Genomic DNA, 12,651 nt, shown 5'->3' with positions numbered 1-12,651 from the left:
AATGATGAAAGCAAGATAAGTGCTTTTAGTTCATCATCAAACTTAATCTCTACCGATTCCAGCCTTGAAACGATATTATTAAATTCATTGATATGATCCGTTGCACTCGTACCTTCCTTCATCTTAGTATTGAACAATTGACGCATGAGAAATACCTTATTTGCAGCTGTAGTTTTCTCATACATGTTAGAGAGTGCTTTCAAGCAAGCAAACGTCGTCTTTTCATTTACAACGTTGTATGCAACGTTCTTAGCAAGTGAAAGACGAATAGCACCTAAAGCTTGACGATCCAAAAGCGTCCAATCGGCATCGTCCATGCTTTCGGGCTTGGTCTCTAACAAGGGTTGGTGTAGCTTCTTTTGATACAAGTAATCTTCAATTTGCATCTTCCAAAAGCCAAAGTCTCTCCCATCGAATCTGTCGATTCTAAACTTTCCGTCTTCCGCCATCGTCCCCTTAACGAAACCTTGTGCTCTAGATACCAGTTGTAAGGATATTAGGACCCAAACAACGCAAGTGATTCTTTAAGATCACTAACCCACTTAATGAACGAAAGAATATAAATGCGAAAAAATGTAAATCGACACAAGAGATAACGTGGTTATATGCAATTGTTGTGATTGCTTTAGTCCACGGACCAACTAGAGAGTGTTTATTTACTGAATATTTGTATGTGGTGTGTTACAATTGCATACAACGAGTTCTATATATAGAGAAAACAAGAACACCATGAAACTTCAACTTGATCTTCAAGTGTGCTAGCAATCATGAAAGATAAACCAACTAGCCATGCTTTTCACCTTGTATTGGCATGATCACAGCCCTAATTTTAGGTGTAAAGTGATCAACTTTGCACCTAAAGTGAAAGGAGGCCAAAGCATGCTCGGATGTAAAGGTTGCAACTTGCCAAATTGCTGACAGAGAGGCGATGCGCCGCATCTGAAAGAGATGCGCCGCATCCCTATAGTTTTCCACGTTTCAGATTCAAGTAACAGCTCCAGATGCGCCGCATCTGGATCTGGATGCGCCGCATCTGACCCCTTTGATGCGCCATTTCAGCTCAATGCTCCGCATCTAAAACCTTCGGACTATTTTGCTGCATGGATGCGCCGCATCCTTAGAGTGATGCGCCGCATTTCACTGTTTCACGCTTACCGAAATCTGCAAAATCCGTGCAAGTGTTTAACAGTTTTTTTTAGTGGCACTTTTTTTTTTCTTTCCAGTTTTGTTTAAATGTCTCCACACTCCAACAATCTCCCACTTGGAGACTTTGAACAAACTCCATTCATATCAATGATCTAACCAAGAACATTAGACTACCTTCGATTACCGCCAAATACCATTTGGGACACGCACGCTCAACACATACTTCGGATGAGTAGACTTTCGATAAAAGGTCTTCAATACTACTTGTTAAACTTGTAACACTTACAATCTCTAGTTGTGGTCTTCTCTCATCAAGTCATGAGAAGACCAATCAAATTGCACAATCTCTAGTTGTTTATGTGAGGTTAATTATTCATACAATTCATACAATGTATTAATCAAATTGGCAACACTCATTTTCTTAATTACACAATGTTGATAGTACTCTAATAGACGTCTGTTGCTAGTAGGAGAGCCTTATGTACTTCTATTACTTATTGAAAGCGCTTCATGAGATTTTAACCCCGTGAGAAGTATCATTTGACGCGAATATACTTATGATTACGCGAATATACTCAATTGCTTGGCGAGTGAAATGTACTAAATAGATATGCTAGATAATGTATGGGCCGAACGGGTAAACTCCTACTTTGATATGGCAAGTTCGTTTTATGTAAACCTGTTCATGTCATTCTCAATTCAAATCAAAGTTAGCTAAAACTAATTGTACCCCGAAAAAAATATCATATCAATCCATCTTACCTAGCTAACATTGATTTCCTTTTCCGTGCAAATCTGATTGTGACACACACACATGTTTTGAGTACGATTGTTGGAATAGTGCGAGTTCATACGACATAACCCGGTTGAAGGTGGACCGTCCAATAAAAAAAACGCTTATCTTTGATGTGGGCAAAGGATGATCCCATCAAACTCCAACGCTCAATTTGTCGCTTTTGAAAATTGAATGCAAAGTACTAAAGATGAAAACAATAGTCTTCAATGTAGTACGGAGTATTAATTTTCCCACATGTTAGTCCTAATGTGTACTACATGACATCATAGATGTGTCACGTTTTGATCTATATGTTAGCTTGATTATTCAATATGGAATCTTGTTGCGGAACAAAAACTTTCGCATCAACCATCAATTACAAGTGTTTCAAAACTTGATTAATCACATTATACAAAATGTCGAACTTTGAAATATAACTACCGGAAAGAAAACGCACATATATACATATATGTAACTTTATTTATGTAGTGGTAAAATATTGGAGTACATTTTAAAGTTTTCGGGAGTGATAAAACGAGAGTTGGCATCATGTGGAGTACCCATGTGAGTTCTGTTGTCGTACGTACTCTTTTAACAATGACAACACTCCCTGGGTGCACATAGTAGTATTGTACTGTGGCACCTTTAAAAAAAATAATAATAATAAAATAAAATATAGATTGAAAAGATCTTCTTGAAGTACTCCGTCCGTCCCATCTAAAGTGCCCACCTTACTATTTTGGGACGTCCCATTTGAAGTGTCCACTTTGTTTTTGACCAATCAGAAGATGTTATTCTGGAGAAAGAAAACTTCTCATTGGTGGAGAATAAATTTAGTGAGATTTCTAAAAACTGTGGGCAAAAAGTAAGTGGACACTTGTAGTGGAACAGAGGGAGTAGCATATTATTTTAGGCTTGAGTGTCCCTGATTAATAGTGTATATCATACGGTCTATTTGCTTGAACAAGTGAATCTAGACCCAATGCAAATCAATACAATCCACAAATACATCAATTGTAAACTAGCACATGATTAATAGTGTATGATATACGGTCTATTTGCTTGAACAAGTGAATCTAGACCCAATGCAAATCAATACAATCCACAAATACATCAATTGAAAACTAGCACATGAAACTACAGTTAAGACTCCTTAACACCTAACTCTACTTAAGTCGGCGTTGTAACATCTTTGAAATCCTGAAGAATAACCCAAAAAATATTGCACTCAAGCAGCATAGCCACCACAAACATCACCCTAACTAGAATAAATAATCACTCAAAGTACATCTATCAAACCGAAAGTCGTGAACTTAGGCCCATATTTAAATGTTAGAAACCACAACCATGAGCAAACCCGATCATTACTTGAATACCAACTCCGGGAAATGAATCTACCAAATGGGACAACATCCTTGAAACACAGGAGAGCCACCAACGAGAAAAACCCAAAACGCTACGAAAAATCGACCTGTAAAGATGAAGCATCTAGAATGGAAAACATTGGCACATGGCGAAGAACTGATATTGCCTATTTGTATACATATTTTAGAGGTTGTATCTATTTTGTTTTTCATAATATTTAAGTAAGTAATGTGAACTTTCGATACTTAATATAATCTAATTGATTCTTGATATTTTTGTTGAAAAATGAGTTTTTTAGCTGAAATGATGATTTTCGAATAAGGTTCAAGTTCTGGTTAGGGTACCTCCACTCGTTTGGTTATAACACGCTAATGTGGACTCATATTTAGGTAATTCAATAGCCCAGATGCCCTTAACTCAGAGCTCTACAACTTTCATTTTAGCATAATAGCGAGATTCGGTGAGAAAGCGTCGCTTTGAATGCTGGAGAGAAGCTGTGAAATTTTGGGCAAATCGTCGCGTAACTGAAAGTGCCACAAAAGTTTTAAAGCGCCGCATTCCAGTGCGTGCCGCAGAAACCTAACAGACTTGAAAATCACTATTTAAGCCCATTTGTCAACCCTAACTGAGAAGGTAGCAACCTCAGCTATTCGGGTCGTCCCCTAGGCTATTTTGAGAAGAGTTTAAAGGTTTTTCAAGGCTTTTAACACCCTCCAATCGTACGGAACAATCTATAATCATGGACTCAACTTAAGATTTTCCAATTTTAGGTCCATTCTTTGTCTATGAATAATTCGATCTTTAACTTTGTTTTGATTTTGATGAATACTATGATTCTTGGATAGTTTTGTGTGTTTACATACACTAAATACTTGATTATGTTGAATTTGATTTAATTGGTTGCTCTATTGGATTTATCAAACTGACAACTTGCTGATTTCATATAGTGATTTGCAGTTACTGACAACAAATTGTGCGTCCATACCAACCAGGGAGACGAATTAGATTTAATAGAGAAATTAGATAGAGGTGAATTCTATGTGGCGACGAGTTAACACAATTAGTGACGACTACTTCCGTACGACGCTATAATTCAAGTCATTAGGTTTGTTGATGTTAGCTAGTCTTAGGTATCTATTAGACCATTTGTAGTGGTTAGTGGCGTTTCTTACTCGTGTTTCTTGCTTTTTGCACTTTTTTGGTGACTTGAACATGTTTCTTTTATGGGTGGAGTAGTGGTGGTGTTGTTTTTTGGTGTTAGTTTTAGTGGAATGATGAGGTGACATTTTTTTTCTTCCTTTTTTATGTTTTACTAATTCGTTTTATATTATTTATGTAATAAAATTGCAAAATAAAAAATGACACGTATTTACTAATTTGTTTTTCGAGTGATGTTGGCAAATTGTTGTGGACTTGGTGTTTGGATAGGTCGGGTTGATATTCCGGGAGTATTAGCACTCCCGAAAACCAATAGATTTGATAACGGACGGGTGTTGTTGAATGGTGTATCGGAATCATCATCTTGATTTTGTGGAGTGTTAGACATTTTTGTTTGTGTAAAAAAAAGTTGAATTAAAGAGTGTTTGAAGTATGGAATTATGTGTATTTTGGTATAAATTGTACATACATATATAGTTAAATAATATTGGAATTTTTTTTTAATTGCAACGGATAGTCCCAAACGGTCAACAAAAAAGCACCAACCAAATGGAGCCACATGTCAACAACGGACGTTTCTTCACGCGTTGGAATCGAACGGAAGGCTAGGAAACGCCTGGAAGAAACACACCACTAGGTCACCAGGTGGCGTTTCTTGTCCACCACATGTGCAGAATCCTGCGTTTCTTGGACCCGATATAAGTGGTCTTATGCGACCGTACATGTAGACCAATCTAGATGACCTAAAGCACAATATAATTAATTTGTTCTTAATCATGAATATCCAACATACATGCAAATAATGTCTAGGTAAACGATTATTTGCTTCCATTAATTATTTTGTTTTTTGTTTTAATTATATTCAAAAATCAAAAATCTTTTCTTTGATTATTTGTTTATGTTATTTAATCACATTTTAAACGGAAACCCCGTGTTTGATTATTTGTATATGTTATGTAATCACTTTTAGTTGTCTTTCTTAAATTGCACTCTATAATCTTTTTGAAACGATACTTGAATTTATCAGTTTTATACTAATACACGAATGAGTATACTTGCATGTAGTTGTGTTTTAGTCAATTCTCAGTATTTTCTTGTAATTTTATTTTATAACTTGATTATAGCACATCGAGTTTTAAATGAGAAGAGCATATTCAGATCTATAAACGCATCTTAACTCTCTGAAACAACCCTTTAATCTAGTTTTGAATTTATTATTTTGCCCAACTTGCGTTTTTACTTCTTTTATTCATCACCCATATTTTCTATACCCACAAGAATTTTTAAGAGGTGTTTAACTACAAGACTCGTTAAAGAGCTTCAACTGCAAGACTCATTAAAGAGTTAGCTTTACTCATTTGATTCCCAAGATTCACGTTCTTTGGAAAGTTCCACGGTCTTTGAAGATGAGATAAAAATTACGTAGTAGATAGTTTTTAAATGAGTACAAAAGAAACATTTATATCATACATATTAAATTGAATTTTTTGGGGGCCCATTTATTTTTCAAGACGAAGGTAGTAATTGTACGCTATGTCTTAAAAATTTCGAAAAATATCATATTTACCGGATCCGGATAAAGGTTCTGAGTATGTTTGATAAGGAGTTTTCTAATGCCATTAGAAACTTCTAGTTTCTAATTTATGAAAAGGCACTTATCTAATCAAAAGATTCGTTTGCCTAAAATAGCTTAAACCTTTAGACGGACGAAAAAAAGTTAGAAGTTAATAGAAGTAGCGTTTGAGAAAAAACTCTTAGGTTTTTGTCACTTTACCATTTTTTAACTGCAACAACTACTCCTTCAAACAACTAAATAAATTCTAAAAGATTACCGACCACCAACTAACAACTATCATGTAACACCTACCATATATGAAATATCCGTTGTGTTTTCTCTTCTAAAAATAATAATAATAATATATTTTGTTGTCTCATATGCAATTAAGTTGTGTTAATCGGACTCGAGTTGTATAGATGGAACGAAAGAAAAAGCCCAATATCAGCTCTTGGGCCGTCATCGGCAAACACGATCCATTTTATTTTATCAATGCAAGTTAGTTACTAAAAAGTTTCCAAAATCATTAACCATACATATTTATCATCATCATAGAATTATTATGGCATGAAGCAATTATCAATTGTAAATTCATGAGAAGTAAATGATAACCCAGATTGACAGATTGTTAGTGTAAATATGGATGACATTAGTCCCAAATTACATTTAAATAAACTGAAACATCTTATAGATGTTTAACTCGATAAATAAAGTAATATAAGAAATCATATAGCTTGAACAAGTACTATACAAAAATGAGCATATACACCTTTTAGAAACTGGTTCTGGGGTAACAACTAAAAACAGATTTATAAAAGGAACCAGTTTTTTTAGACGGAAATGGAAAACCGACTTTAAAAAAAAACCGGTTACTAATGTCTATTTTAAAAACCGGTTCCTTACCAAAGGGTTTTCACTTTGAACCCCTTTTTTAAAAAAATGGTACCGATGCTTATTTGATTTTGAGCGAGAATCGGAAAAATTAAAACCCAGTTAAATCTCATTACTTATACCAAAAACTAAAATTTCATTTCACCCTTAACCATTTAGTTCTACCTTTCACTACACTATCTACGGGTGTGCGTGGTACGGTTCCGGACCACTTGTTCGGATCGGTTCGGTTCCGTCCCGAATCCCAATTTGAAGCAAAAACATGGACCGAGGACCGCACTAAATATTATCGGTTCGGTTCGGTACGGTACGGTTTGGGTAGTTTTAGTGTTTTTTCGGTTTTGATCCGGTTCGGTCCGGACCGAAGACTAGAAATCCGTAAAATTGTGGACCAAGGACCGGACCGAAAAAGCTAGTTCGGTTCGAAATCGGTCCGGTCCGATACGGTCTTCGGTTCTTCCTGTACCATGCACACCCTTAACACTATCCTCCATTTTCTTCTTTGTTAAGGGACACTCTTAACTCATTTTGTATTTCATTTGAGAAGTGAGTCGCTCACAAGTAGGGATGACAATGGATCGAATATGAATCGGATGATATCGTATCCATATCTATATCTATTTAAATTTTGTTAATCCATATCCATATCCATATCCATTAAATTTCACTTCATCCATGCATATCTCCATACTTAATTAAGTGGGTTATTAAAATCCAATGGATATTAGAAAAATGTTATAATATTTCTTAATATATAGGGAAAATGGCACCAAAATGCATTGAACTTTCATCAAAATCCTATTGTATGCATTCAACTTTTAAAAATCCTATTATATGCATTCAACTTTATATTTTCTCCTATTGTATGCATTCAACCTGTTATAACAGGTTACCTTCTAGGTCACCTTCTAAATATTTACATCTTTAGTCCCTCATATTTGTAAATTCTAATTTCATTAGTCCTTCTGTTAAACAAAACATTTATATCTTCATACATTCATCATCTTCATCTTGTCTAAATTATATATTAATTATATATTCATAAATAAGTGTGTAATATTGATCATTTTAGGTACTAATTAAATTGGTACTAATTAGAAAAGTTTGTTGATCAACCAAAAATAGGTGTGTTTATGGAACAGTTTGTTGCATAACAAATACCAAAACAGTTATAAAGAGATGAAAGCAAAATCATCAGGTCTGATTATTGGGATATCGATTGGGGTAGTGATTGGAGTGCTTTCGGCTATAATTGGACTAGTTTGCTTTAGGTTTCATCGGAGACGATCTCAGATTGGTAACAGCAGTTCTAGGCGAGCATCAACTGTCCCCATTCGAGCAAACGGTGCTGATTCATGTGCAGTTTTATCCGATTCATCAGCTGGTACAGAGTCATCTAGATCATCATCGATGAATAATAATAATAATAATGGCTATTGTTCTTTTTGGTTTGGTGGATCGAAAAAGTCTCATGTTGTTGCAGCTTCTGGGATTCTTGAGTATCCTTACAAGTAAGTTTATCCTGTTAGTTTTTGTATTTTTATTTAACTTTTCAAGCATAATCTTACCTGTTTTTTTTCCGGCTGGATATAACAGAGATTTACAAAAAGCAACATGTAATTTTACGTCTATAATAGGCCAAGGGGCTTTTGGTCCTGTTTACAAAGCTGAGATGAGCACCGGTGAGACTGTTGCTGTTAAAGTTCTTGTAACTAATTCGAAACAAGGCGAGAAAGAGTTTCATACTGAGGTAGTTATTATTTGTACATTAATAACATTTTACTCATAAAGGTAGAGCAGGTTCAACATTTTGGAACTGCACGACCGCCCATTTTGACACCCCCAGTCACAACAGACACAAACAATTTATAAGATTCTTGGATTAATATAACGTTTAGCATTACTAGAAGTCATGTCTGAATTTTTGGTTGATCAACAAACTTTTCTAATTAGTACCAATTTAATTAGTATCTAAAATGATCAATATTACACACTTATTTATGGATATATAATTAATATATAATTTAGACAAGATGAAGATGATGAATGTATGAAAATATAAATGTTTTTTTTAACAAAAGGACTAATGAAATTAGAATTTACAAATATGAGGGACTAAAGATGTAATTATTTAGAAGGTGACCTAGAAGGTAACCTATTATAACAGGTTGAATGCATACAATAGGAGAAAATATAAAGTTGAATGCATACTGTAATGACTCGGAAATTTCCGACCAAATTTAAACCTTAATCTTTATATATTTCCGACACGATAAGCAAAATCTGTAATGTTGAGTCTAGAAAGTTTGAAATCTATATTCAGATAATCAGTTACCCTTTGACCAAGCCTGGCGATTCACGAACAACTAATTGTAAATAAAATATATTATTAATGTTATTATGATCAAAAATAATATTAATATTATTATAACTGGTATTATTATTTGCATCATTAATAAATTATTATTATCATTATTATTAGTTAAATTTATTAAAATTTGCACTATTGTTAAAATTAACATTATTTATTATCTATTGATACTAGATATTTTACTAATAATTTTATTATTTCATTATTAATAATATTAACACATTTATACTTGTAATTATCCAATTATGGATTATATACATATAAACAGATTTATACTTCCTGTTTTATATATATATCGATACAAATACATACACATATATATGGATGTATAACCAACTGGTATAAATAAAATTAAATATAAAAATTACGTATTTCTGTTTGCTATCATTTTCAACCTGTTATTGATTGTTTTACATTTCAAAGATTGGTACGATTCGAATCTCAATTTCAAGATACAACCAAAACAATCAGTTTCACCTTTTTTTTTTTTTTATATTTCTGTCCTTGAGAAGAATTGGCTATCGATCAAATTGGGTTATAAATTAATACAATATGGTACTGAGTGTTATCAAGAACCACCACTTCGATCACCATGAAACCCTTTTAGAATCACGACTATCACCTTGAGTTCTACCTCCTGTTTTTGTTATGATCGTAAACATAAAACTCTCAACATCAACACCTTCTCACCGCTACTGCTTACTAACATTCTATTCACCACCACTAAACAACCACCATCCTCTTCATCGACTACAACCATATATTTCTCTTTTTCTCTCCCTACTAATCTAGTCCGAGAACCTTCATAACCATTGAGTGTTCCTTTGATGATCTTTCTGTTTCAAATCATAACAAACCAAAGATCTTTGGTCACTACAACATATGGCTACTATCGTTATCTGTTTCATGATGAAATCACCAAAACATGCCATAAATCACGATCATTGATCACCATCTTTCATATCTCTATCACTCGTCTCCCCTCACCCTCTCTTAATCCTTGTAACCACAAAACCCTAGCAATCGACACCCTCACTATTGTAACCGATCTCAAGCCGAATATTTTCTTGTTCCTTCCACGAAGTACAACCCATAACACCACCATGAAATAATCACCACCTTCGGCCTATATCATCACCAAACCACTTCGGTGTATGTTTTTCCTGTTTCAAAATTTGAACACCACCTTTCACCTTCGTATGATCAACCACCAACAAACGTTACTAAATAAGCAAGTATACAAAGAAGAAGACGACTACTACATATATTTTTCTTTTATCTTTTGCTCGTTGATAAGACAACCATGAAACCCGAATTTTTGTAGCAACCTTCTGCTGCTACTACCTGTTGCAACCACCCTCGTCCTATATTTCCTTTTATCTTTGCTGTTCGCATTTGGAGATCAATCAATACAGCCCTTTATCGAAAACCCTACTAGGTATGATAATTGAACCCACACTCACGCATGTTATGTATCTTATAAAATGCTGCTTGGCCGACAATATATAACCTCCACTTGAGTCCATAATGGGATAATAAAATATGATATTTACAAAAGTAAAATCCGCTGCATGATTCATAAACCCATCAAATTGAGACACCTTGATCGACGTGCAATTTGTTCCTTTTAGTTATTGGCAGACAAGTTTTCAATCATTTGACAAAGTGGTTACATAAAGCATATAAAGATAATATAGATGAAAGTGATAGGGAGGGACATTGAATCGAAAACAGAAACTGATACTTTCTTATTGGGACGACGGTTTCATTGTTGATTGGGACATGAGTAATTCGTTTGTTGATTAGGGCTGTTTTGATTAAAAGACTGTTGGGCCGAATTTTTATTGGACTCCTAGTAAACTAGTTGTGGAACTTGATTGGATTTGGGATTAAATTGATAGATGGGCCGAAGTTATAACCCGTTTTTCTAGTTGGGTTGAATTAAAACCAAAATAAAAACGGTTTAAAACTAGTTCGGGCATTATATACTCAGAAAGTAAAAAAATAGTTCAATGGTTAAGTGCGTTGTGGGTATTTGAGAGGTCGTGGGTTCAATCCTTGTTGGTGACATCTTATTTTTTTTAAAGCTTGATTTGAGGTAGTTCTTCATTACTAAGAATTATTATTATTCTCATCATCATTATAGTTATTAATATTAGTACCATTATTATTATGAGTAAAACCATTACTTTTATAGTTATTATTATTAGTAGTCATTTTTATTAAAATTAACATTTTTATTAAAAGTATCATTTTTTTTACTCTATTATCATTATTATTATTTTTATCATTACTAATATTATTTAGTATTATTATAATTTTAACAAACAAACGATATGTATATATATATATACAGAATGTAATTAATACATATAATATAACAAAATTATATTTTTATTTATTTTAAAAATGAATATATGAAACATTTAGGTTATTAATATAAAAATGATATAACTAATAAATTTATATATATATATATATATATATATATATATATATATATATATATATATATATATATATATATATATATATATATATATATGTTCGATCACAAATTTTATGTGTTAATATATATACCTGATATAGGTTCGTGAATCCGAGGCCAACCCTACACTTGTTCAATGATGTTATATGTATTTTTACTACAAAATACAGTATGGTGAGTATATAGTCCCTTTTAAACTCTAAATATTTTGGGATGAGAATACATGCATTTTATGATTTACATTATGGACACAAGTGATCAAAAATAAATTCTATGTTGAGTTGTACCATGGCATATTTCTTTATACTTGGTAGCTAATATTTACATGAGCAATGTAAATGCGAATCCTGTTGATAGATCTATCGGGCCTGACAACCCCAACCGGGCTGGACGACCAGTTTTAAATGGTTGCACAGTACTTCGTTTCTGTATACTACACTTGGTACGGTGTGGTGATTATTTACAAATATGCTGCGTGTATTTAAATGTTAAGTATGGTTACCAAGTGCTCAACTACTTTTACATACACTTGCGAGTGTATTATGTTTATCTATATAAAATCTTGTGGTCCATAGTTATAAAACTGCTAGCAACAAAACCTATATATCTCACCAACTTTATGTTGACATTTTAAAGCATGTTATTCTCAGGTACGAATTAAGTCTTCCGCTGTGCATTTGCTCATGTTAAGGACATTACTTGGAGTCGATCATCGCAATGTTATCAACTATTGTAAATAGTTTATAATCGATATGGACGTAGTCCGGATGGATTAGTAGCGGTCCTTTCAGTTGGTATCAGAGCGGTGGTCTTAGCGAACCAGGTCTGCATTAGTGTGTCTAACTGATAAGTTGTTAGGATACATTAGTGAGTCTGGACTTCGACCGTGTCTACATGTCAAA

The 12,651-nt window shown here is 33.6% G+C and overlaps 1 protein-coding gene across 1 annotated transcript; it reads left to right on the top strand.

Annotated features, from left to right (window-relative positions):
- Positions 1 to 8,069: 8,069 nt before the first annotated feature.
- Positions 8,070 to 8,679, top strand: LOC139871352 (calcium/calmodulin-regulated receptor-like kinase 1). Its single transcript, XM_071859071.1, has 2 exons — positions 8,070 to 8,401; positions 8,487 to 8,679. The coding sequence occupies exons 1-2, from the start codon at positions 8,070 to 8,072 to the stop codon at positions 8,677 to 8,679; spliced, it is 525 nt and encodes a 174-aa protein (XP_071715172.1).
- The last annotated feature ends 3,972 nt before the right edge of the window (positions 8,680 to 12,651 follow it).

Source organism: Rutidosis leptorrhynchoides, chromosome 10 (genome assembly GCF_046630445.1).
Source record: "Rutidosis leptorrhynchoides isolate AG116_Rl617_1_P2 chromosome 10, CSIRO_AGI_Rlap_v1, whole genome shotgun sequence".
NCBI classification, from domain to species: domain Eukaryota; kingdom Viridiplantae; phylum Streptophyta; class Magnoliopsida; order Asterales; family Asteraceae; genus Rutidosis; species Rutidosis leptorrhynchoides.
The sequence above is the reverse complement of the archived record's forward strand: the minus strand, read 5'-3'. Positions and strand labels throughout refer to the sequence as shown.

Bases quoted from the DNA above. Each gene is read 5' to 3' on its own strand.
- LOC139871352 (XM_071859071.1), top strand. From the start codon at position 8,070: ATGAAAGCAAAATCATCAGGTCTGATTATTGGGATATCGATTGGGGTA. The intron at 8,402-8,486 runs GTAAGTTTATCC...TGGATATAACAG, and splicing joins ATTCTTGAGTATCCTTACAA to AGATTTACAAAAAGCAACAT.